At 42.5% G+C, this 26,269-nt stretch overlaps 2 protein-coding genes and 1 long non-coding RNA gene across 9 annotated transcripts in view; 2 read left to right on the top strand and 1 right to left on the bottom strand.

The window, feature by feature from the left end:
- The first annotated feature begins 293 nt into the window (after positions 1–293).
- LOC115573320 (uncharacterized) lies at positions 294–14,282 on the top strand. 2 transcript variants are annotated; one of them, XM_030404052.1, is made up of 3 exons: positions 294–1,803; positions 3,787–4,447; positions 8,116–14,282. In XM_030404052.1, the coding sequence occupies exons 1-2, from the start codon at positions 808–810 to the stop codon at positions 4,336–4,338; spliced, it is 1,548 nt and encodes a 515-aa protein (XP_030259912.1). In that variant the 5' UTR covers positions 294–807; the 3' UTR covers positions 4,339–4,447; positions 8,116–14,282. The 2 variants fall into 2 exon arrangements, with proteins under 2 accessions (XP_030259912.1, XP_030259911.1); XM_030404051.1 differs by having other exon boundaries at positions 8,113–8,706.
- A 2,160-nt stretch (positions 14,283–16,442) lies between these two features.
- On the bottom strand, positions 16,443–24,288 carry LOC115573322 (protein-lysine 6-oxidase-like). 4 transcript variants are annotated; one of them, XM_030404058.1, is made up of 9 exons: positions 24,149–24,288; positions 22,837–22,896; positions 21,642–22,449; positions 21,105–21,213; positions 20,545–20,682; positions 20,274–20,430; positions 18,526–18,621; positions 18,305–18,420; positions 16,443–18,175 (listed from the first exon to the last, which is right to left on the bottom strand). In XM_030404058.1, the coding sequence occupies exons 3-9, from the start codon at positions 22,339–22,341 to the stop codon at positions 18,169–18,171; spliced, it is 1,323 nt and encodes a 440-aa protein (XP_030259918.1). In that variant the 5' UTR covers positions 22,342–22,449; positions 22,837–22,896; positions 24,149–24,288; the 3' UTR covers positions 16,443–18,168. The 4 variants fall into 4 exon arrangements, with proteins under 4 accessions (XP_030259918.1, XP_030259917.1, XP_030259916.1 ...); XM_030404057.1 differs by lacking the exon at positions 24,149–24,288 and adding an exon at positions 23,003–23,064; XM_030404056.1 differs by lacking the exon at positions 24,149–24,288 and having other exon boundaries at positions 22,807–22,910.
- Positions 20,563–26,269, top strand: part of LOC115573328 (uncharacterized) — a 20,218-nt gene continuing 14,511 nt past the window's right edge. For 2 of the 3 annotated variants that reach the window (XR_003982257.1, XR_003982255.1), the window contains exons 1-4: positions 22,900–23,289; positions 24,380–24,467; positions 25,126–25,260; positions 25,511–25,693. This is a non-coding gene — a long non-coding RNA (uncharacterized LOC115573328). Of the gene's footprint in view, positions 20,750–22,899; positions 23,290–24,379; positions 24,468–25,125; positions 25,261–25,510; positions 25,694–26,269 lie in introns of those variants that run through there. The other variant, XR_003982256.1, reaches the window with a different exon arrangement.

The following is a 26,269-nucleotide window of genomic DNA, read 5'->3' as shown; positions in this document are numbered from 1 at the left end:
GGCCAAGGAATCCCAGGCAGCGTTTAATTGCAGAGTGCAAAGGCTTTAGTTGGGCTAATGAGCTCAGCTCTGGAGCTGGGACTCTTTTCACGCACTCTCTGACAGACAGGAAACCTCACATGGACTCCTTTACCGGAGGAGGCTCACAAGGCAGCTGGATTTTAGGTGGAGGGAAGAGAAGGAATTCATGAATTCAGGTACAGCCGACTATGTGAGAGAATATACCAGAGGCAAGAGACGGAGTAAGAGGTGGAGAAAGAGAGGAGAGCGAGGGGAGGGGAGGGAAGGGGAGGGGAGGAAACGGGAAATACAGAGCCAGAGAGAGAGAGAGAGAGTAAGAGAGAGAGAGAGAGACTAGAAGCCTGCAGCAGCAAATGAGACAGAACAACGAGGCGGGAGAGGTAGAAAGAGAGACAGAGAGGGAGGGAGGTGGAGAGGGGCCCCGTGTAGGAGAGAGGGCTACAGGGTGAGGAAGGAGAAGGAGTAGAGAAAAAGTTAGAGGAAAGTAGAGGAAACAAGAAAGTCCAGGAAAGAGAAAAAGAACAGGCACAGAGATTAACAACTACAGGAGAGAAGAAGAAGAAGGGAAACAACAGACAGGAAGGAAGGGGAGGGAGGGAGGGAGAAGTCTTGGGTAGAGAGAGGCGAAAAAAAAAGAGAAGAGCTGAAGAAAAGTTTTTCTTGTGGGAAAACGCAGATGAGGAAAACAGAGCGAGTGAATGACTGGGCTGGAGAGAGCGGGGACGGGAGGAAACCAGTTGTTTTCTAAGGCGTTTTCTGCTCAAGCCTCTCTGGACTTCTTTGGACATGTACACAGAAGGCGCACAAACAACGGGACACCACCGATTTCTTCAGCACACCAACACCTCCATCTCCACCTCCACCCCCTGCTCCTGCCAGCACTGCGTCCACTATGAGAAGCAAGCGTACGGCCGCCACAGTGGGTCCGGATTCAAACCAGCATCAGCCAGACAGACAGACCACCCATCTCTGGACTGCAGGGGAGACATCCAGGCTCCTCGGGTTAAAGACGTAGGAGGGCGAGCTTTCGTAGTGGACAGAGTAGAGAGAAGTGGTCATCGCAGCCCACAGAGGAGGCCTGTGTTCGCAGGGCCGGGCCCTTACAGCCAGTCAGATGACTTGAGCCAAGTCTGCCCCTGGGAGTTGAACCCTGCCCAGTGGAGCTACCCGCCGGAGCCTGGGGTGAGACACTACCCGTCTGTCAGAGAACAGTGTGGCTGTGTGGTGCCCTTCAATGCTGGAATACCACATCCTCTCCCTCATCTTCAGGTCAAAGGTCAAGGATACAGGCACAGAAGGACAGTCAGGTATGTCTGCGTGGACGAGGAGGAGGAAAGTTGCACCTCTGAGAACTATCATTTGGAGTCACATGATCCCCATCTTGGTCGTTCACACATGTCAAACGGCCACAGTGGACAGAGGCCTGTGTTCTTTGAGGGAGGGGAGGAAAGAGATATCCATCAGGACCGAGGCAGACTGAAGGGTGGATCAGAGGAGGGCTGTAATGGACGCGGTGGCTCTCACAAAGCTTTCTTCCCCACTGAGGTCCCACAAAAACACTTGAAACAAGGCAGACAGAAGGGGCCCTGCCTCCCTCCCTCTAGCATCACCAGTCCAGAGTCCTCGAAGCCAACAACCACCGACGAGCTCTGGCGGCATGGCTCGGAGGTGGCGAAGCAGAAGACGAGGCAAGATCTGGTTAGGGATCAAATCAGACAAGTGGTGACAGATCTGGAGGATGTGTTGGGGGGTTTGAAGCAAGTTCACGTGGAGATGAAAGAGGTAGGAGGGTCTGTTATTATAGCTGTTTTATTGTTTATGTGTACAGCAGGTGTCTGAACACGACGCGTCAGGCGCAGGTGTCCCAGCCTTTTATCAAAGCTCCCCTGGACACTGTGACATTTAAATTGATTAGCACAAAGCTTGGCGCAGACCAGTTCGGCACAGGTCGTGTATCAGTGGGTACATGTTCATGTGAACATATCAGTAGCTCCGTGCGTGTGTGTGTGTGCATGATGACTGCATTGTTTGTGACTCACTAATCATCTCTTACCGAAGCAGTGATTGAGAACGATTTGCACTGACCTTTTGCTGAACACCGCCGATATTGGCAGCGTTCCGGCCAGCACATTAAAAAGCCTGGCTCGAGACCGTTACTAAATGATGCCTTGCTCTTACAGTATCCATTTTGCATGCAGCTGTGAAATGGCATTGATTCACGGCTGAATGCATCTGTGCAAGGCCATTGCATAGTACCGACGCAACATTACATGTAAAGAGTCACCACGGTTGTGATTTAAGGCGTGGGAAACAGAAGGATGCAAATGAACCAGCTTTGATGAGAATCATGGCTGAATTGTTGATTATTGCTTCAGTCAGAGACACTCTTAGGTCATACATACAGTGACAGTGTTGGAACAAGTGCTCACCTCCTTTCCTTAAGTGCCAATACAACAAATAAAAATTGCCCCCTTACAAGTGACAGTCCTGCATTTTAATCCTAAGACTACTCACATAAAAGTAAACAAGTGTTATAAAAAATATAAAAAATAAATCACATTGGCCCCTGTTACTGATGCACAGTCTCATCATGCACCTCATCATTAGACTGTTAATGCCAGTGTATCAATAGCTGGATGAGGTGGAGCTAACTGTAACCAGTTTGTACAACTACCCGAAGGTCATTCTTTGGTAAAAGTGAAAGTCACCCATACAAATAGAACTTCAATAAAAGTATTTGATATCAGTATCAGCAGTAAAAGTAAAAGTTAATTATACATTAATTTATATTATATAAATATATATATATATATATATATATATATATATATATATATATATATATATATATATATATATATATATATATATATATATATATATGTACTGTGTTATGTGGATCATTGGATCCAATATTAAATAAAAATAAAAGAATTGATCTGCGGCAATCTGTCTGCAAACTAACAAGTAACTGGAGCCAAGAATCTAGAAAACTGTTTTTTATTGAACCAATACCAACATCAATATTGCATATAAAACTCTTATAGGAACAAAAAAAAAGCTGTACAAGGTCATTTCGAGACAAAAGAAGGGTGTCAGGATGCACAACTGCTTTTACCTGCTTCTCATGGCAAACACTGAATACTTATCTGGTAATGTCACATTTTTTGTATTTTAGTGTGTGAGCTAACATGGGTGATATAATGCTCCATTGGTCAAATTAGATTTGTTGTGATAACACAAGTTAACTTTTTTTAGTGTATCAGCAGTGCTCAAACACTTGTGACAAAGGTACATACATATCGGACGCAGGATATTTCAGTAAATTAAAGTTAAACAGTTTGTCCAAAATGACATCAGTTTACATAAATGTTAAACTTCACTGGGAGGTTCCATGGATGAAGGGTAACAAGACACATCTGAGGTACTGTGAGATGATTAATAGGAGAAAATAAAGAAAATTCTGTAACACAAATCTGTATTTACTTTTTGGAATATTCTCTTTTTATTCGCTTGAGCATCATCTCCTCTATCGCAGGTAACCATCTGAGAAGTTAAGAGGGGCAATGTCTCTTTGGTGATTCTGTTTTTTCTCTTTTTTGTCAGAGACACGTACTTGAGTAAAATGTAAAATATTTCCCTCTGACCTTTAGGGAAATATAACATGAAATCAAATGAAAATATGCCAGTAAAGTACAAGAAATGTCCTAAAGTCACTAATTTCTGCAGTTTGGACAAGTACCGACTCTCTTCATTGTCATTCAGGTGGTCCAGCAGATCGATCGTCTCACAGCCGGTATCGACCTCAGTGAGGAGGCGGCCTGCATCACTCAGGGGTCGTCCACTACCTTTCACGGCTCAGTTCATCCTGGTGATCTCAGGTTGGCCCCGCTGCCCAATCACAAGCCTGCTCCAGCTCTTGTCCAGGCGTTGCAGCACGTTGATGAAGACCGGATCATATTAAGAACTAACTCTCCCTCGCCCGTTCACATGGCATCAGTCGTGAAAACAAGCCGCTTCACCCCGCCCAACCACAGCAAGGACATCAACCATGTCAGGCCAGGTGTGAACGGACACCCGCCTCACCTGTATCCTCCCAGAGACTCCAATCACATTGGCCAACCTCATCCTGAGCCACACCCACAGAGCCTGGACCCTAAAGTCATTATTGGCAACAGCACCTCCAATTCGAGAACTCAGAAGCCTCCTCTGTACCCTCAGAACGGGCGGTGTGGGAAAGGTTCGTACCCGGCCTCCAAGCCTTTGAGGACGCCAGCCTACCCCGGGAGAGGCCGCCAGAACGCCAGCATGGTGTGAAGGAGGAGGGGGGTGGTCTGCCCCAGTGCCATGGGGGCCTGAAACATGAGACCCTGCTGCAGCGAGTGGAGGTCAGAGTGGGACCACGCAGGCAGGGGAACAACTCATGGTGAGTTCAGATACAAGAGGTCTATTTTTTCTCCTTCTTTTACGGTGTTGATGTTTCCATCAGCGCTCACAGCTGATGACGTTTGCTGTGTTTACTGGCAGCGTGGTTTTCAGAGTCAGTAAATGAATTGCAGTGTTCCTCCCTACTACAAAAAAGGGTTTATGTGTGTGTTTGATGAATGTGCGCGCGCGTGTGTGTGTATGTGTGATGTCTGTGTGTGGGCGGTGGCGGCGGAGGGGGCGTAATGTGTCTGCTTTTGTTGATGTCACATGATTTCCCAGCCTTCACTACACTGCAAAAAGCCGTCCGTCTTGGCAAGTCAAAACGAGAAGTGAGTGTCTGCTCTTCAGTTTGGTGGCACATGTGGTCAGAATCAGTCAGGCAGTTGGAGAAGAGTTCACAAAAAGAGACTATTTTGAGTAGATTGGAGGAATTTCTGATCTTTGCAAAACAAGATTATTACATATGTTTGAACACAACTCTCAAGCTTAAAAACTCCTTTGATTTGGATTGATGTTTCTCACTTCAGTCTGAGGGCAGAGTGCAGGATAAAATCCAAGTCAGGCCTCCTTTTGCAGTGTAACTTAGTCACGACTTCGAAGGAACCGAGACTTGGCTGGAGCTCAGATGTTTTTGGCTTAGGAAGACCCCACAGCAGCTTGACTCCTATCATGTGACATAAAAGAGGCGTTATATATCTACAGGATGATCATAGCGCTGACTCAGAACTGGCATGATTTACTGCTGAGGCTTGATGAGGAGGAACTAAACCTTTCTTCTCATGCCACAGTCAGATGTGTCATTACTGACTGTGAACTAGAAGCAGACTTAATAACAAGACGACATCTGTGAAAAAGTCCCTCCAGCAGAGGGGAAAATCAAGCACATACAGTTCCTCCAAAAAGGCCACCTTTACAGATGCTGCAGAGGCAGGCGTGCATGTTTCTACACTTCCCTCTTGTGCGGAGTATGCGTAACTGCAATCTATTTTTCTTGCGTCTCTGAGTTGGGCAAGCACAATCTGGTTTTAATCATAAAACCCCCTGGCCACGTGCCAGAATGGAGTGAGGCAAACTCTTGGTATATTTGTGACGTCCATATAAACATAAGCACCGGCAGGCAGAGACGTCGAGGCTGGCAGCTCGAGAGACAAGTCGAACGAAAGTGCATGTGCTTTAATTTTTATCATTAGACAAGAGTTTAATTAGTTGTAAGTGCAAATGTAGCTTTTCTGTTCGACACTAATTTCTTTTCACTTTCAGAGTCTTTCAAAGCACAGATGAGGCCTGAATCATCTGAATTAGTCACCCAGAGCAGGTTCAATGTTAAAATGGATAACACAACAGATTTGGTGCTAGGCAACCCAGCCATACACACACACACACACACACACACACACACACACACACACACACACACACACACACACATTTATACTTTGACGCTTGTGATTCTTTTTTTATCTTAACTCTTGACTAATCTAACCTTCAAGCGAACCTTCGGTCCGAAAGATTCCCATTACCCTCTTTAAGTGGCTGCTAGTCGTGGTAACCATGATAACGCACAAATAACAGAAGACGACGATCTGGACATGAGCATCAACATTAATAAAAGAGCGATGAATTCATTTCAATATGGATAAAGAAATTCATCAAAAATGAAAGTAACGTGTTCCTTACCCAGAGAGAAATACAGTTAATGCTTTGGAGGTCTCAAACTTACATCTACACAAAGTTGTATGTGCAAGACCCACACACACATGCGCGCACACACACACACACACACACACACACACAAACACTATTTCTATACTTTAAAGGATTCTCATTGACATAATTGAAACCCTAACCCTGGTTTTAATCCTCAAACAGGCCTAGTTTCTTTGTATTTTTTAATTCATGGCTAAAAGACGGGGTTAAACTAATTAGCTTATAAAACAAGACTTCTGTATAACAAAGAAGGAAATAGAAAGGACAGGTCTAAAAAAAATGACACTGGCCTTGGCCTGTCCATCTACCTCAGACCCCCGGGGGTCCAAAAAGGTACCGGTGTTGTCCTGTATGGGTCCTGTGTCAAAATCAGTTTATATTTTGTATTCATGTTGCACATACCTGAATAAATGTGGGCTTAATCAATTTACCACAAGCTAACTGGAACACAGCTAACCTGATGTCAGGCAGTATTACAGAGAAATAGGAGTTCTGGTTTCTGCAGCTCTGGGCAACAAAAGTGTTGTCTGTTTCCACATCCAAACATTTTACATACACAACCCACTGACGCTGTTAATATTTCATGATTGTATGCTTTCATTTGAGTAGTTCAAGAGCTACAAGGAACTTTCATTTCTGATACGACTACGAGTACATACAGTTTTGGAAGCAAGTGAAGGAAATGCACAACATATTTTTAAGCATATATTCCTTTTTTTTTTTTTGCTGCTCAACAAACAGCGATGACTACAGTGGTGTGTTAAACAACAACAAACAAACTGATTCATAGCCACATACTTCACATACTTTTACTTCGGACATGGGCGCTTGGTCGCCTATTGTAGCGCATTGTACAGTTTGTTAAATTTAATTAAATCCATTCTCAAAAGTTTCAAGAACAATATTGTCTGAGCATTAAAGTAAAATTTGTCCAGATAATCGCACAGTACACTATAACACTGAAAAAAAATATATGTATTTGCAGGTTGCCATGCATCGCTGTCCAACATAATGATTAGCAAACATTATCATATTCATAACTTAACAAATTCAAGTTTTACTGCAGCTCTGCATGTAGTTTGGCCAAGTGGGTGTTGCCGTGCTTAATGGACGCTCTGGTGCACGCACGACTCAGATTGACTCATGACGAGGCCAACATAAAATGTTACGGTAGAAGTCGGTAGTTCTGTCTGGCAATACAGAAGTATCCATTGCTGTACCACCAGACCACAGAGTAGCTTTCCTTAGGTCGTGAGACTCCTCAACTTATCCTCAACACTCAAAAATGTTTTACATTTTCAGGATCTGCAGGGACATTACAAATAAAAAATAGCCGATCTTCCCACTTATGGTCTTGTTCACTTAAACATGTCATAAAGATGCATCAGGACAACATTGAGACTGATTCATTACCAATTGAATGCTTAACTGTCATACTTTCTGCCTTTTATTTGCACGAAACTGTTCCTATGATGTGTGTTTTTGTCCTGTGTTTCTGCTGCTGTTGACCAGCTGCCATTTGTTGAAAAAATGGGGCAGTCGATGGGGGACCACAGCTAATTTTTTTCGGCCTTCTGTGTTAATCCGGCCATGATGAGAAGTTTATTTCTCCTGCAAAGACGAGGACAAAACATACATGCCTTCACTTTTCCTAGTTTCCTCACTTTCAATGCCTAAAACTTGGTCTTGATGGAAGTACATGAGCGCGCGCACACACTCACACACACACACACACACACAGACACACACAAACATGAAAACACCCGCACACTGACTGCTTCACTTTCAATTAAGCAGAGATTAACACTTTGGTCCTTCACTGGATGACATTATGAGAAAAATCCTTGAGAGGGAGCACAGTTTGAATGTGGAGTATTGATTGTTGCAGCAGTGAGTCACTGAGCTGCTGAGTTCTGAATTTCAAATATTTTTTTTTCTTTTTTGTGATGTTTCCAGCAGGAGCTGATGCCACTGAGACAAGCTGTCAGCCGGTGGAAACAGAGCACGGCCTGAAGATGGGGGTATTTCCAAAGGGAAAACTCCCCCAAGAGTCGACCCAGGACTGTATGTCATGCAAGCACAGGAGCATGGAGGAGTGAGAACCTCTGAGAATTTCTGGTTTTGCTGTTACTGGAGATGTAGTGGCAAACAATGAGAGGAATAAACTGTGAACTGCTGCTCAACAACCACACATAGAAACATATCTTTTCATGACAGTGTTAATTTATTTTTACTATTTTTTTATTGCAAAAGAAATCTATTTTCAGGCAGCTTACACCAGTTTGGATACTACCTAACCCAATGTATGCTACGTTAAGATTCATATCATCTGAACTATTGTAGAGTTATTTTTACACGTAGGCTGTAATCGGCAAGGAGACAGGAAAGTTAGAAAGGCAGGGCTGAGATTAAATTGCAATACAATAAATTCTGCTGCACTTTTCTCATACAAATCACTCTGACGTCTCAGTTATCTCTAGAGATGATGCATTGGCCGCTAAATGTCCCACATTGGAATATTAAATAAAAAGAAATGACGCCAGCATTTCATTGCCCCTGACTCTGGGAAATTATTTAAGCAGAAGCGTCCCAAGTGGTTGTGGAAGTTGCTTCTCCGGCTGATCTGGAGATGGCAGTGTGCGATCTTGTGGCCTTATTCTGTCAGGATGCCCGCTGCTTCGTCCGGGCCAGTGTCTGTGTCCGTGTTTGTTTAAATCTTGTCTGAGACTTTCACCACTCTGCTCTCACAAGCTCCTGCTGCTATCAGAGCAGCACACCGCTTCCCTCCGACCACCGGCTTAATCCATCCACCTCGCAAAACATCCCTCGCTCTCTGTGTCACTGTCAGTATCACCGATGGAGAGCTGTGGTGACAGATGGAATATGACACACGCAAATTGTCAAGTGTCCCAGCCACTTTGTCACTCGCTGTCTCTGTCTGCAGCCCATAACAGTTAGATTAATTGTGCAGTAATGGAGTGTGAGAGGTGATGCTGTGAAGAGGCGATAAGCTGCTGAAGGTTAGATAGATGCGCAAGGTCAAGTGCCGGCGGCCAACATTACTTGTCGAGAGCAACATTGAAAATGAACTGGGTTTTTTGGTCCGCTTAGCATCCTATTGTAGCATCCTTATCATCCTAAGAATTATTTTAATGATCAATTATTAGATGACTGAATTGAGAAATCATTTGGAGAGGAACATTAGGAAACAGAGAGCCGAAGTCACGTCCCATGGGACCTTATTTCGGTAAACCTTTGCCTGGTAGTGAATGGAAAAAGACAAATCCTTTTCTTGATCCAGCTTAAATTGTGCCATGAAGTTCACATGTGGCTTGAATACGAACTAAACTAACGTAGGGGAAGCGGTGCAGGTGGAGTAGAGATGGAGAAACACAGATGAGGGTAATGAGTGTAGAAACCCAAGAGAGCAGGGAGGGAGTTGTAAGGCTGGGAGGCACACTGGGAACAGGGCTGGGCTAATGAAGACGACGCAGAGCAGGTTCGGAGGGAAAAACACACTGGGGAGGAACACGAGAACACAAGAGGGACACACGGCAGAAGACAAAACAAAACCCAGAAAACATGAAAGACAAATAAAGGACAGAAATGACAGGACTGTGAAAATAAAAACAGAGAAATGCAGAACATCCTCACATCCGAGCAGCTTGATCCAGAGAATGTTCGTCATGCTCGATTAATGCTAGTGTTTCACTGTATCTCTAAATTTCTGTGTTTAGCAAAGTCTAAATAGTTTTGAGCTCAGTCATGAACTGTGTCAGGATATTTTTCATTTTGCAGAAACATCACCCTGCTTTCTATTCATAGGAGAGTTCTGTTTTGGCAGTGAGATAAAAAAAAAAAAAAACTTTCTTTCAACTTTTTTTCTTTTTCTGACTCAACTTAAAACAAGTAACTCACGATAAGATGTCGTGTGAATACCAAGTCAAAGTCACAAAACAACCATCAATCCTCAGAGCGGTCACTTAAAGGTCTGCAGGCCTGGATCTCAGATAACGTCTGCTCCGCCTAAACCCTGGTGGGCTTTGAGAAAGGCCACGTCTTGGCCTGCTGTCCAAGTGTATGAATCAGACTGAAGGCACACCGGCTGAGCTGTTGGCCGTGCCGCCTTTGTAAATACTGGAGTGACTCTGGAATGTCAGACAGAGATTTAACCAAGAACAACACTGACTCTGAGCGCTGCCATCTCCCGTTTGTCTCAACTACCCAAAAATAATACATGACTAGGATGCTGTTAATACCGCAGGTGCGTCCAGTGGAGTTTTGTTTTCTCGCTTGCTTCGGTTCAGGATGGACAACTACTGCATGCTGAACAACTGCAGTCTCAAAGGCTACGGCCTGATCCTGAACCCACGGCTAGAGATCGAACCAGCCTCCAAAAACAAAGAGCCAGACTGGGAGAGACAGTTGCTGCTTTAGGGTGAATACATGTAGTCCAAAGTAATCTCTACAAACAGATATCTGCATATGAATGAAGAATCTGTAGGTAAGGGACTTTGGTATCAGAAGCGTTCTGGTTTTGGTTTGTAGTCAAAGTCGTGGCTGACCATGTTTGAGCAAGCTCTCGTTGCGTGCAGGTTAACAGTCCACGCGAAGCGCAGAAGAGACGGAACGCCTCAGCCGACGTGCAATCTTTCAACCCATCAGCTAACGTATCTGCATTAATTTGCAGATTCAACGTAGATTTACCCTAAACTTCTACTCCATTCTCGAGTCTGAAGTTGCTAATCGCACCATAAATTATGAACAATCTCCCCTGTACTGTATCCCATCTTCAATCTGGCATCTGTCAGTTGAAACAACAACTCAATTTGGGACAGGAGTTGGCAGGTTGACATCATGTGACACGGAAACCAAGGCAGATTATAGTAAACTTTGGGTTGAGGGTTAGAACCCTTTACAAAAGTCGTGTACCGTATTGTCATTATATAGTTTGCCTTGCTCTTCCTTGTCACTCAAATACTGGAATCAGCTGTCAATGTGTTGTTTAAACGTAAAATGCAAAACAACTTATTTTTGGCATCCATGTTGGTCCTACATTCTGACATGATATGAACACACCAAAGTCAGAAAAAATAACTCCCAAGCTTGGGGAATGTGACCATCCTGGGAGCATGTGAATCCAGCATGAGTTCAGTCCCAGTCTGGTGTCCAGCTGTGTTCACTGGGAGTTGGCTGAGACTGAGCCCTGCTGACTGCAGTGACCCTCTGTCATCCGAGGTCACTGGACAGGAATTAGAATTAGAATTAGCTCCACGGCTAACTGAGTTACTTGTTAACAAAAGCAAAGCTAAGCAGCAGTAATGGCGCCCCCTATAGTTTTGTAGCTGCCTTCAAATTCTGGCAATTTCTTACTTATTAGACCTTTAAACTGCCAGAGGTCAGCAAAAACAAGGTGCTTGTGGGGATTTAAACTACTCTTTATCCGTTCAGCTCATTGCATTTTTAAGTTATTTACATTAACACTTGATGTATAAACACAGTTTTAAGATTTCCTTTTTATTTATGTGTTAAACATTAAACATAAATAAAAAGGAACACTTAAAAATGTGTTTATACATCAAGTGTTAATGTAAATAGGAATAATATAAGCTGGTTTGTAGCCATCACATTTTTAGAAGTTAGAAAATATATCTATGCATCTATACATCTATAATCTAAATTGGCCTTGTGTAGAATTTCTTTATGTTTTGATATAAAACATGCAATTTTTAGACCTATTGTACAGATTTAAAGTTTTACTTACAATAGGATTGACAGCCAAAAGGCCAGAAGTAACCTCGGCAGAAAACAATTAAATAAGAGGAAGACAACAATAAAAAACTGACAGTATTAAAATAAATACCACCAAGACTGAATATTAAGCATCAGAAGATGAAGTGATAAAATCAAATCCCCCAAAAATATCCTCACAGCTGTTCGCATGCTGGGGAATGTGTGCTAATTTAATCAACCTAAAAAAACAGTCGCTGTTGTGTGTGCTGAAGATAACACTGTGTATACTATTATTTAGTTTTTAAACCATATATTATTTCAGTCAAGATAACAAAAATCCAATCCACTGGTTACGAGTTAGGGATACTCAGTTTTCTTTACCAAACACTGATTTGTTAAAAAGACAATCAAACAAGGAATTTGTGTCGTTGTTCGTTGCCAAAAACATGAGTCAGTCCCTTTTGCCATGTCCTTCGGGAATTTCAAAGTGAACAAAACAGATTGATGGAAGAGAAAAATGAATGTTTGAAGAAAGAGATTAGGAGCTCACGGGAAAAACAGTACAGTACAATCAAAGAGTAGCAATTCCTCTGAGCCATCCCCCCCCCAAAAAATACCACCCAAGTCACAATACCACCCAGCTCGAGAGAGAAACAGAACTCCTCATCAGTCCCGCTCGAAGGCGACTCCTCTGTGTTTTGTCTCGGTGCACCATGTAGTTTTCACTCTGTAAATTTATGACACTGTCTCTGCCGCTTGTGTAAGTGACCCCGGGTGAGGAAGTGGCCCAGTTTGTCTGCCCTACACGCTGGTCTACGGCTGACCTCAGCGCAGTTCTTAATCTCAGCGGGATGACAGAAGTGCTGAGGAATTTCTCTGCTCTGTGCCTAAACCAACCTGTCAAGACGTTCTCTGTAGGCCGAGCACGTTCCTCCATTACGTCCCCGCCGGCTCTCACGTGGCCCCGCTTTGTTGAAATATAACCTGCAAATACCAAACCCTGCCCTCGGTAACCTCTCCAAACACTGCCCACCTACGTGCAGATGCATCCGGAAAATGTCTCTCCTTGCCACAGTATGTTCAGTCTAGGCTGCAGGCAGATGGCGTAAACCCATCCCATTCCCTCCACACCTTACCTACCTGCACGCTGGATGGTGTTTGTTGAGGCCAAATGAGAGGTGCCAGCCAGTTCTCTTCTGTGCTTGTGTAAGGCTAACAAGAGCCTGCGTCCAGATGTGGGCGTAAAGCTCCACAGCTGAGCAAACAGTGGCTGTCTTCTCTACAGCGTGGCATGTTTAAAATGACATGCTGGTCCAAAAAGGAGGAGACCAGCTGAGCCCTGAGGAGCGCAAGTCAGCCGAGCACTCATCACCTGATCGGACAGCTTAAAGTTCAACATCCCTTGAGTTTTTACTGGCTTCGGGGATGTAATCCTGGTTTGACTTATAAGTGAGTCTAAAAACAATGTCAAGAGAGAGCAGAGTAAGTATAAATCAAGACAAAAAAGCCAAATGGTGTAATAAAAGTGTGAGCCCACCATGATGTCACCCATTGGTATGTGGACTGCAGTTTTAAATCTTGAGTCTCTCTCAGTATGCGTCCTTGTCCATCTTGTGTCCTTGTATCCTTGTGAAACGTCATCTTCTGTGGCCCAAGTACTGTCCCAATACACAAGTTTGCATCTTGCCAAGAACGGTTACAATTCTGGGAAGTGTTCCTGACAGGTCCATTTTACTGAGGATGCATCGATTGGTAACTTGTGTGAACTTGCCAGCACAAATATTCCAGAATTAATTTCCTCATTCAAGCGAGAGGTGGAAAGCTGCATAACAGGAGGCAAACAACGAGACGTTTTGGTGGATGAATCGGAAACTAACCGCTGCATTTTCAGTTTTAATCAGTTCTAGGTATATTGGAATCATTCACAAACTGTTGCTGTTGTTGACTTTGGCATTACGGCAGTCGGCAACTTGTTTTTTTGGAGCCAGAAGAGACCACATTTCGACAGGAGGGTGGAGCTGGGGGGGATATCTTGATTAGATCTGACTGAGAATCCGAAGACAATCAATCTATTGAATCTATTTGACCCCACATTCGACCATAATTTATAAGATGAACATCATGCTGTTCTGAAGACGACTTCGGAGGAAAATGTTGACTGGTATATACCGACTTAAAGGAGTATTTTAGTTTAGAACATTTAAAAAAATCAACTGACATTACAGTTCAACAACAGTGTTGATGTCAAAGTGTGCTACGTACTGTGTTGTAGAGATGCCTACTGAAGTTAGCATGCTAACCAGCTAGCCTCCAGCCTGTCCTGTCTGTAATACCACTTGCCAGCTGTTTGTGTGATAAATTACAAAATAAACTCAAAATGCCAAGAAATTAAACACTCTTACTTGTATTGTCCTTACTTAACAGAAAAGTACAAGTACGCTCTTTCACCATACTAAGAAGAAATCAGCTGCCTTGTTAACCCGTCGTAAAACCCACTTCATTCAAACTCAACCAAAACTAAATAACACTCACCACAGCAGTCTTGGTTTTTCTTACCACAATCATCTCTGGGTTGGATAAAAGAAATCCTCAACTCACAGAGTAAGAAGTGAAAATATTCCAGCTCCACACAACATTTTCACCTGATGCCAGACTGTCCCCGCCTGCCGCGCCTTGTCGTCCTTCAAGTCAAAGTCCTGGTCGCAGCATCACCTTCATACTGTTACCCTGTTGTTGAACCGACAGCTGATTCCAACAGTCTCAGAGGTTATGTTCAGTCCCAGTTCTCTCTCATGTCAGGTAGCCAAGTCCAGTTGGGCTGAGCCCCGTTGTCCATGGTGACTCCCTCTGTAACCGGTCCAGACAAACTCAAGTGTAGCTGGGCTCCATGAGCTAATTTGCTACTGGTAGCTAGCTACAGCCAAGGATAGCTGCCAAAGAGGAGCAGTTGTTGGTCATGCTGGTGATATGTCGCCCCCCTATGTTTTTGTTGACTACAGACCTTATTTCAGGCATCTAATCAAAAACCCATTATGGGAGAACTGAAAGTGATAAAATGTGAACTGATACCAGGGTTTGAGGATTCATGTCTGCAGCACTATATACTTTGGTTTATGACCTGTAAAACTAATGACATGGCCAAGAAAACCTTAGCCGCTTTTTAAGTGCTGATTAGCAAATGTTAGCATGTTAACATGCGAAAAGGTAAGATGTGAACACGTGCGAATCAGCATATCGATATTGTTTCTGTGAGCGTGCTCACATACAGCTCTGTGTCTGTTACAGCCTTGCAGAGCTGCTTCCAGTGCTCCTGGCTTGTTGTATTTGTGCTCAGATCTAGACTCCTGTTCTGCGATCCTTTGCTGAAATAGTAACTGTCTGTAAATATTGTCCTGAAAATTCCAAGACAGACAGGAACAGAGTCGACTGAACGGGAGTCGGGGGGGATTTTCCAGACACTCTCAATAACATAGACAATCTATCCTGGCAGGGAGGCACCTCGGCGACTTCCAACGTAAACCATTCAAATTGTGCTTAATCTCCCCGGTCCGCTGCCCTCTTAAGCTGAGACTGGGCTGTGTTTCGTTGTAAATACCCGACATCTGTGCATTTAACAGTGCATACATTGTCTGGAGCCTGCATGTTTTCCAGCACATCAGTCAGAACCGCCTCATGATATATATATATATATATATATATATATATATATATATATATATATATATATATATATATATATATATATATATATATATATACATATATATATATATATATAAGCTTGCTTGAGAGAGTGATTTGTTGGAGGTGAAAACATCTTCAATCAGGTGAAGCTCTACCCACTCCAGGGTGAATACAACCTATGCATGTTTAGCGTTTCTCTTGTCAGTCTTCGGCTGTTTGAAACAGTCTAGTGCTTGCTGCAAAAACACATTTGTCCTGGGTGAGAAACCTCTTTGAGTGACTCTCTGGCAGGTTGTGTCAATCCTACCGCTCAGACAGATCATCCCAGTGCTATTAAAGCGCCTGTCGTTCTATACAGTCCCCGATGGATGTGAATGAAGCCGTGAGACGATGAATTCAGGTCTTTTAAAGCAGCTGTGAGACACATTTCTTTACATGCACGTAGGAGGAGAGAGTGAGAAAAGGCCTCCATTCATCGTGCTCTGGCCGTGTTTTAGTAGATATGGCACGGCTGTATAAGATCCTGCAGGCTGTGTCTTCACAGAGGCCTGTCAGCAAACATGCCGCCAGCCTCTGCCTGCGGGGCTGTTTGACTCTGAGGCCACAATCAGCCTCATCAGTCAAAGTAAAGCTCCTCTGTTCAGCGGGACAAGGACGGGATACTGATCAAACAAACCGCTTTTGTCAGCTAAATCTAAAACTGCTAAAACAATCTATTTCTGAATGGTCCTTGGCAGTACTATCATGAAAATGTGCGTGCAGCTACCATCCAGAAAAAAAAAAAAAATCCTCCGAGATCAATAAATGAACCGAAGATTAAGCTGGAGCCGGTGGTAATCACTCAAAGAAAGAAGCTGGAAGAGCTGTTATAACAATAAACTCCCCTCTCCTCAACATCTTTATTGCATTGAATCCAGCATACCAACAGAATATAATAAGGTTTTCCATTGTTTTAGCAAAATTAACAGTTCTACATTAAAGTTTCCACATTTTCATTCACTCATTTATACACAAGCACACATCTGTAAAAGCATGAATCCAACATAAACCCTCTGTATTAACCATAAAATGAGACATTTGCACTTTGCTAATGAGGATGAGACTGGCAATATTCTCTATTTTCTTGTTGAAATCCCATGAAAAGACAAAACCAGCAGTGAATTAATCCCACTCACACGCGTTGTCTGTATTCAAAGCCTGATATATCTTATTCCCTGGTGCCCAAGAGCTCCTTTGATGTCAAAAATTATTGCGAGACACATTATAATTATCATGAATATTCACACTGTGGCTTTTTTTTTTTTTTTTTTAACTTTAAGCAGCTTCAAGGAACTCTTATTCATTGTTGTATGAGCATCTCTGCCTCATCATAGAGATCTTGATCGATCATATCTTTTTAAAAGTTGTTTGCAGGATGCGCGGCCAGCTCACCTGGTGCTGACCAGTTCACGTTGTGTATTTTCTCGAAAAAAATGTATAGGATCTTCCTATAGCTGTACTCCGAATACTTTGTAAGTTATGAATTGTTTGAAGTTCTGCCCTCTGAGCTGAATTTTGTAATTGTTTGCATGCAGATTCTGAGCCTCATCGGTCGCATTTTTTTCATTGGATTGGGCTGAAATCTGTCCTAAACATCCAAGAGACCCTAAGGATCTTTTACAGCACATGTTCATTTAAATAGCTGTTGCTGAATTGTTACAGTATTGACATTGATAACAGTAAGCCTAAAGATTTTGGGGTGAGCTGGCCAAAAGCTGAAGTGATCAACATTCCCTAGTAATGTTATGTCCTTATACTTACAAGACTAGAGCAAGATAAGTCATGGTAGCAGGGCCTTCATAAGATGCTGCTACATAAGCGAGTTGTTCTGTTCTCACTTTAAAAGTGACTTATAGTACGTTTAACTACCATAAATACTTGTGCGTCCAATTTTGCAAGTATTGAAAGTAGTCCCTAATAAATACACAATTTGCTCCTGTTTTGAGAAACACTGTCTACAAAGTCCAGCTGTCAAAAATAAATACGAAATTCTTTTAATGAAACTACAGATTTTTCACCTATTTTTGAAGATTCGTATCTTCTGTAGTAATCAGTAGGCGTGGGATTGGGAGGCAGGTACAGAAAAGTACCAAGAGATGGACTAACATATCTCTGGTTTAGGTCTAATCATGGGATTTGTTGACAATAACCAAAATATTGAATATCTCATCCTCTAAATCAACTGTAAGAACTACTAATGTGCACATAACACAAAGCAGAAACAAAAAACATTTCGAGCAGTAAACCAGCATTCAAGCAATAAATGTATACGAACACAGTACAAGTATTTTAAGGCGAAACAGGATGTCTTTTTCTAATGAGTCATGGCACATTTGTAGAAATCAAGTAGATCTGATGATCCCAGTTCACCAGTCAACGTACAAAATTGGTGTAAATGTTGGCATTTATTTCCAGTAAATGCAACACCAGACTACGTAGCACACAGTTGTAGTTAGACTCCTTTACCAATTGCACTTTTTGTTTGTCATAGAGTCGAGGTTGTCGTACAGTACAAGGTGAGATGTTCGCTGCAGATAGCTCTTGAGAAGGAAGATTTCAACCTCTGAAAAATGAAAAAAAAAGAGATGAAAATACAGGCATACAATTTGTAAACACATAAATACAGGATAGATATGTTTAAAATATTCAAAATGAAGGCGCACTACATGCTACAGAAACACTTGTACGGTACCTTGTTACTCGACAGTTGCGCGTCTGGACGTAGACTCCTGTGTATATGATGTCACATCTCACTATGTTGTTGGTGAAGTCCGATTCCAGGACGTGGAAATTGGGATTGACGGTAACCTGGAGAAAATAATGACAAATAAACACAGTGTGTGAGCAGCTCTGCAGGTTAATTACATCTCCATGTTGAGAGAGAAGCTGAGGAAAAAAATAATAATGTGACACCTTTAAGATATAGTTTCCTGGAGGAACGTCAGTGATGTCGATCCACTGGCAGTCGATGTTGGCAGCGTAGATGTCATGACATCCTGGACTCAGTCCCTGAGAACACATCCAGAAACCCCCCACAAGTTTGGTTTAATGCTTTGACTCTTTAGACGACTGACTTCTATTTTCTATTTTTCCTACAAGCGCTGCAAATGAGCCAGATTTGAGTTTAAGTTATACAAGCAGTTCTTTGGAAGCAAAGCTGTTACAAGAAACCGGCGCTAAGCCGTGCAAAGCCAGAATCACAGATCCCAGACAACAGATATAATAAATATTCCCATGTCCTCAGGATGTTTTTCCTTTGTTGGCATACACTGGAGTTTTTGTTAGAAAAACAGTTCTCAGAAGCGGATCTGGAGGATTTGCAGAAGACTCTACAACAAAAGTAATTGCAGCTCAGAACCTCGCTAAGTACGCTAAGTATTGTTTGACTAAACAGAATAGAATAAAAATATCTGCAGAAACTTTAAACTACACAAACAGATGCTAATCTGCTGTGTGACATGAGAAGTGATCCAAAATGGTTGACTAATTTTAGTTTAGTTGGCTTGCTGACTGTCATCAAATTATTGGAGATAATTGCCCCATCTTTTTTATCTTTTTCATAATTGTCATTTAAAGGGGCACTCCACCGATCTGAAAACAGTTGTTTAATTTTTTTATGTGACTCTGGGGAGGTTTGACGAGTTCCAAAAATGTTTTATAATCTCAGCTCTCAGATTTTTACACAGAAGGTCTGCATTAAAAACTAGAAGTGTGGAGTTCGAAAGACCAGACATTGACTGAGCATGAAGGATCTGTAGAAAAGTAGGAAACACACGAACCAGAGACCAGAAATCAGCATTTTCACCATTTTACAAAAGTCCTTTTAGAAAAGTTTTAGAAAGGTACCAGAACTGTGTGGACATTTTGTTTAAAAACTGAACTATATTATGCAGTAAAGGTCAGCTACTATAGATGTTTCAGCATATCCAAAGTTAATGATACTGTTCATCAGACCAGACCTCAAGATTGGCCCTAATCCAGGACCACCTCTACTGGTATCACAGTTCTATATGACGCCATCTCTCTGCATTTTGTATAAGAGGCCTTATAAGGTGAGAAAAAAAACAACACCAGGCGGGTAGACGGTAACAAAAATACACAATTTGTTTCATGAGATACCCATTCAGGACTGTGATATAGATGATTTTCCTGGATTAAGACTAGATCCCCTACAGATGATTACCAAAGCTGGAAAGACTGACTTCCGGAACTTTATACCTTAAAACCCATTCCACTTGCTGATTTTAAAATGTTGACATTGAATGTATTTAGAACAAAAATGTGATTGTTTCTGATTCCTCATTTCTGATTTCCACAGGCCTCTCTTGCAAAAGAACAGGTACTTCACGTACTAGGTAAGCAGCCCAGTTTGACAAAAATTAATCTGTAGGGTCCGGGGGCATGAGCACAAGTTGTCCACACACTCGACATGAGTTTAAAATGGAAAATTGTACGCGTATCCTAAAGATTCAGTTTCACAAATTGATTTGCATTAGAATCTTGATCCTAACAGTGTCGTTCATCAATGTTGTGATTCTCTCAGCCAATGAAACGTAGTAGTGGCATGAAAATTGTGTCCATGTACATGAATCCTGCACAATACATTTGGAGACGGTTTTACAAACTGCCATGGCACTGTGTTGGTATGAGTGTTTATTAACCTGTGTATGAGATGTACAGGCGTAGCGCCGTCTGAATCCGGGATCACAGCCCGTGTCCTCCAGGCAAAAACTGGCCTTGTGTCCCTCGGCCACTTTACGTCCGGTGACGACGTCGAGCAGGTCGTAGTTACTGAAGGCGTCCATGCTGTGGTAGTGTCTGATAGACAAAAAAATAAAAGCTTGTTACTATTTTCGTATCAGAGCTGAATGGAGCCAACCATAACATTTAAACTACGTGAGGTCATTTCACTTGCAGGCTGAGGAAACTCACTGGTGACAGCTGTGCCAGTCCCACTGATATCTCGGCTTGACGGGGAGGAAGTCGGTGGTGCCTTGGTTCTTCACTTTCTGGGGGAACCGCAGGAGGACTCTGAAGTCGATGTCTCTGATGGCGGGTCCATACGCCGACCTTGGATGGATCAGAAGTGAAACGGGCGTAAGCTGCGTTGGAAAGTGCGACTGGCTGAGCTCCCAGGGTTAGTTGTCTTAAAGGTAACGGAGTGCAGAGGGTTTGTTCCATCGTGCCGAATGCTTTCGGGAAAACCAACCCAGAACATTTATGTGTTGGCAGGACATCACGCTGGAGAATCAGTGCTCCATTATAAGATCAAACAGGTTTCTGCAACTCAGTTATCCGGCCACATTGAAAAGTTGTGGTTTAAAGTTACCCTGAAACAAACCAGAAGCGGGGCTAAAACGAGAGAAATTAACCTTCAATGAGCTGGACAAACAAAGGAAATACCTGTATGTTAGAGAGTGTGTGAGAGAATGTGTGTGCGTTTCAGTGTCTACGTGCTGAAGACATGAATCACTTCTGGCACCAGCGATTACCTGGCGAGACAGTTCTCCTCAGCAGCACAGCGGAGCGCGTACATCTGCATGCGCTGGACATAAGCACCTGCTTGGATGGCATACGGGTCTGGCACCAGGTCGGGCAGTCCTGGGAGAGGAGAAGAAAAGGACAATCCAAGTTTAAAAAAAAATGTAAAAAAATAATATGATTGTGACATCTTAATTCTGACAGTTTATTCATTCTGAAAACAATTCACTGAAACAGAGCAGCTGTTTGTGTTTGTTGGCAGGATTCAAAGTATTTTACATTCCTGAGCTGTCAGCCCGGATCCAAATCCCTAAAAGAACATCTTTTACCTCCTTGTTATTCAGTTTTTTCCCTTTCAGTGAGTGAGACATGAGGCTGGATTTGTAATATTCATAAAAACAGATAAGTTCATTAAAAAGGTATTCTCTATGTAATGGATGAATATTTACACTGGTGTAATCCAAACTCAGACACCCACTGGAGATCTCTTACTTAAACCCATGCCAATTTAGAAGGCTTACCTCATTCCACATGATAAGGACACTTACCATTTTGGAAATATCTGGTTCCATGTCCTGTGCCAGGCGGACGGCGTGTGCGGGCCACTGACCTCCCTCTTGTGGGATAGGGGTTGTATAAGACAGAATTCCTGTGGTTTTTAAACGGGTTTCGAGGGTCGTCGTTAACCATGCCCTCTCCATTACCGGCTGCCTCGTTTGAAACATCCTCGCTGGGTGCAGCAGGGAATGGAGAGGGAGCCTCAGGTTCCCTCTCCAGAGTTGTTGGAAGTGCTGGGATGGAGTGATCCGTCTGCCTGGAGACAGGTATCGCCTCAGGCCCCGCGCGTAATTGTTGATATTGCGCACCGGGCCCTGCTGGTTCTCCTCCTCTGGTGTACAGCGCAGTCGCACCCCCGGCCGCAGCTCTTCTCCTGCCTGGGAAATCTGTCAAACTCCCCGGTGCAGAGGCGTTGATGGTGTTCGTGTGTTCTGGGTTAAAGCGTCGTGCGCCTGGATGACTGTAAAAACGCTCAGGATGCTGTCTGGTCCCCGACGCACGGCCATTAAAAGGCGCGGACTGTCTACCAGCGATAGATCCAGGATCTACAGCCTGTCCGGGTCTAACAAGCGTCGCTGCCCTGTGCGCTCCTGCCACCTGGCCCCTGGTGCCATCCCTCCTGCTGCTAACATAAACCCTTGACTGGCTTCTGGACTGAACCGGAGCCTGGTACTCTAACCCAGTGCTCATTAAACTATAAACCTGCCCGTTGTTCTGCCACTGGATCCGGTGCCGCCAGGAGCCAGCTGTGCGCTGCTGCTGCTGCTGCTGCTGCCCAAAGATGAAGAGAAGTGGTCCCTGGAAGAAGTACAAAAATAAGAGTGACCAGTTTGCCATGGCAGTAAAACTAGAAAAAAAATAAATCCCTCCTGTAATTCAGTGATAAATCAGATCATGAGATGAACAACGCGCACAGATGTTGTGTCTTTGTGGGAAGTGGATGAAAAGTGCGCTCACACAACCACATAACAGTTCTTAGGAGGACTGACAAGTGGAGAGGAGAGGAGGGCTGAAGTCTTTTTGTTTTTCCTGGTCATTTATCGAATTCAGGCCAGTCAAACTTTCTAGCAAGAAAATTTAACCCTTGCCTCGCCTCAGTGAACTTCTGTTACACAAGAGTAAGACGAGGAGGTTTGCCGAGTAAACTTTACGCACGGGTGTGAACTGAAGTCATCGAAATGTTACCGTTCAGTCTGGTGATTTTCCAGAACCAGTGAGCCCAGTGGAACAGAAAACAAAGTGTTGCTGAAAACAAACAAACAAACAATTTAACTCTCAGCAATTTTAAAATATAAACTGCGGAAGAAAAACTTGTCTACACTTGTCAAAACTACAATGTCATTATGAAAACCTTTGTGTCATTTAAGCGCCACGGACGGTCAGTTCATCGACATTAATGAGCAGATATCAGAGATTAGTTTTGCACCAAGTCCACCGAAATTGTGCAGCATCTTTGGAGAGGCATCGTCACACGGCCTCGTGTCCTCCTGCGGCACTGAACCTCCACCACACGGCGGCAGGCTGCGTCTACGTGTCAAACTACTGATGCTGCAGGAGCCTTTCAACATCCGGCATCATCCTGAGACATTCTGCAGGTCCAGATGAAGGACGAAGAAGGCTTTTATATCCTTGTTGATGGTACTTTCTGGATTTGTTCGAATTTGCTTTTAACTTCATAATTACTTTGGCTTTATTACATTTTCATAGCGGTAAATTTAGTAAGATTAAGACCTGTTTTAATATATATATATATATATATATATATATATATATATATATATATATATATATATATATATATGTATATATATATATATATTGTTATTTCCCTCTGTCAAAGCAAAAGGAATCAAAGTTACTTTATTTTTATTTATCTATTTAATTCTTAATTCATAAACTGAACTTTTAAATGTGTGTTTTATCTTGTGACAACATTTTTCAAATTCAGTTTTGCTCTGTCGTAGAGAAAATGCAATGTCAGAATTGCAGTAACTATAAAATCCAACCAAAAACCAGCGCAGACTGCAGTAAGTGCAGATATTGTGGTCTGGCTGGGTTTAATCTGAGTTTTACTGCAGTTACTGCGGCCTGCAGCAGCAGCTGTCTAGGTTATATGAGAGTGTATCATTTTTAAAACAGCTTTACATACATTTTACAATGACACTAAATAGATCAAGCCAAGAGGGTTGTTCGACTTCATCGTAATTACTCTATTTAACCTTTTTAAACATCCAGACATTGAAACAATGAGCCACAGATATGATGTAATAAGAAATAAAATAAATAGATGTTCTCAGGTAGAAGACAAGAGTAAGATTATAGCTACTTTGCTTTGTCTTTGCACCACCTGTATATCTTTTTTTTAAGGTAATACAAAGACGGATCACAGTATCAGTTTTCAGTTCAGGATCATAGGTTAAATAATTGGTCATGATGTCTAGGACATGAAAATAAATTGAAGAACATGTATTTTATAAGAACACAATCACTGTTCCACCTGTAGTGCATTTGGTTTGTCAGTCAAACAACTTTGAAGCCATTTCTCTCAGTTTGATTGTTATCAGAGTTACTGTGGTTAGTCTTTGTGGGGAGGAGTAGCACTCCCAGAAAACCTGAAAAACACACTTTCAAGCATCATCATGTAACTTTTTCGCCTTAAACTAACAGCCTCAGTATCATTTTGATGGCACAACGTCTTGTAACAGGGTGAATGGTGTCTCTGTTTCAGCCACTCCGCCTCTCCATCACTTTTTTCTGCACTATAAAACTTGAGTGAGAGGGTCGGATCACAGCATTACAGACATGCTCACTTCAAGGTACAAGTTTTCAACACTTAACATTGTCATGACGTGATGGGTTTTGTTTGTAGTTCACACCTACATTACATCTGACAGATTGTTACAGACGTGGGATTTGTATTTACAACTACGGAAGAGGATTAGGGCCACATGTGAATTCTTTTTTTAGTTCTGACTTTAAAGTCAGAATTCTGAGAAAAAAGTCAGAATTCTGAGATTAAAGTCAGAATTCTGACTTTTTTCTCAGAATTCTGAGATTAAAGTCAGAATTCTGACTTTTTTCTCAGAATTCTGAGAATAAAGTCAGAACTAAAAAAAAATTCACATGTGGCCCTAATCCTCTTCCGTATACAACAGATGTGTTGCAAATAAAAAAAAAAAAAATGAAATTAAACTGAATCGTTAAACTTTTTTGATGTGCAGCCTATTGCCTAATTAACTCTTCTGACATTCTTCAGTGTAGGGTTCACATATAAAGATCACTATTACATTACTGTTATCTATATTTACCATTAAGGATCTTTGGTTGTTTGATCACAAACAAGATAAGAGGGGCCGTAAATACTGATCTACAGACGAGTGTTGCAGACTTCGGTATCTGACACCTCTCAGACGAGAGTGCCAAATAGGGCATCAGGATTGTGAGACCACATGCTTTTTCTATTCTTAACCACAGGAACCTTCGCCTGGTCCAAAGTCCAGCCCCGCCCCGCGCCATGCCGCAGTCCAGATTTATAAGAGCCCCAGATCCTCAGCACTGGTTTGGCACAAGACTTCCCGAGCAGGACATGTAACCCACAAAATTTAGCCAGTAAGTATTGACGATGAATTGAGTCTTTCTTGTGTGTCTGACCTGAAAGTAAACAAATCACAACAAATGTTGCCACATAAACTAATCTGTACTGTAAAATTAGAAAAAAAAATGCTTGGAAATAAAATAAAGTTTCTGGTTGTTTTCTTGGTACACCTACAGCAGCAGCAGCAGCAGCAGCAGCAGAGCTTTCCCCGAGCGAAAGACTAATTCTTCTACGCTTTGAATATATCTTATCCCATGAATCTAGGTATCCAGGGCTGCTCACAGCTCACTGCTTCTTGTGAGATTTAACGAAGATGATGGTCTTAAAATGGTTTTACCACAAGAAAACTTCCCCCACAAGGAATATACCTGTTGTCTTCCCCTGAGGCCTCTACAACTAAATGATAGATCCAGAGGGTTTACCACAGATCATGGGGAGGCAGTACAGGTGAGATGCTGAACAAAATGTTTGAACAAAAGTTATGACACTCTGTTGTGGGACTCTCATTCAGTTTTCCCCCGAGAGACCAAACTGTGTTGCTTTTTTACCATCTAACCTGAGTTGAAATAGAAATGTCTACTAAAAGATGAGTTTGACAGGGCTGCAGATCATCAGGTTTCTTGTGACACATGTCTTGCTTTATCGTTGATTAACCTTTGCCAAAGTCGGCGTGCTCAGTTTCGACTCACGTTTCAGCTTTGACCATCATGCTGCTCCATCTATCTTCACGTTTTTGGTCGAACTACACGTGACAGATACGTATGGAGAACATGTAATATGTGAGCTATTAAAAACTTTAACCAGTGGACCCTTAACCTAAATGTTAACCCCTTCTGTTTCTACCTGTGTCTCGGCCATTCAGCTCCTCTGTATGACGTCTGTGACTGCTGGTTGTTTCTGTTTTAACACTTAAAGGGTCTGCACAGCTACAAAAAAGGAAGACAAGAAACATAAAGTGTAATTTTTTTACATAATTTGTCTTCATGCTAAACTTTAATGTCGGTCACGATTTTGTGCTTTTTT

Source organism: Sparus aurata, chromosome 21 (assembly GCF_900880675.1).
Source record: "Sparus aurata chromosome 21, fSpaAur1.1, whole genome shotgun sequence".
Taxonomy (NCBI): Eukaryota; Metazoa; Chordata; class Actinopteri; order Spariformes; family Sparidae; genus Sparus; species Sparus aurata.
The sequence above is the reverse complement of the archived record's forward strand: the minus strand, read 5'-3'. Positions and strand labels throughout refer to the sequence as shown.

What these genes read in the sequence shown, in the direction of transcription:
- LOC115573322 (XM_030404055.1), bottom strand. Translation starts at nt 22,488, where the DNA reads ATGGCAAACTGGTCACTCTTATTTTTGTACTTCTTCCAGGGACCACTT. An exon ending in GAGGAGAACTGTCTCGCCAG is followed by an intron (nt 20,683 to 21,104) that starts GTAATCGCTGGT and finishes GATCCATCCAAG; the next exon opens with GTCGGCGTATGGACCCGCCA. An exon ending in CCTGTACATCTCATACACAG is followed by an intron (nt 18,622 to 20,273) that starts GTTAATAAACAC and finishes ATGTGTTCTCAG; the next exon opens with GGACTGAGTCCAGGATGTCA.
- LOC115573320 (XM_030404052.1), top strand. Translation starts at nt 808, where the DNA reads ATGTACACAGAAGGCGCACAAACAACGGGACACCACCGATTTCTTCAG. An exon ending in TTCACGTGGAGATGAAAGAG is followed by an intron (nt 1,804 to 3,786) that starts GTAGGAGGGTCT and finishes ATTGTCATTCAG; the next exon opens with GTGGTCCAGCAGATCGATCG.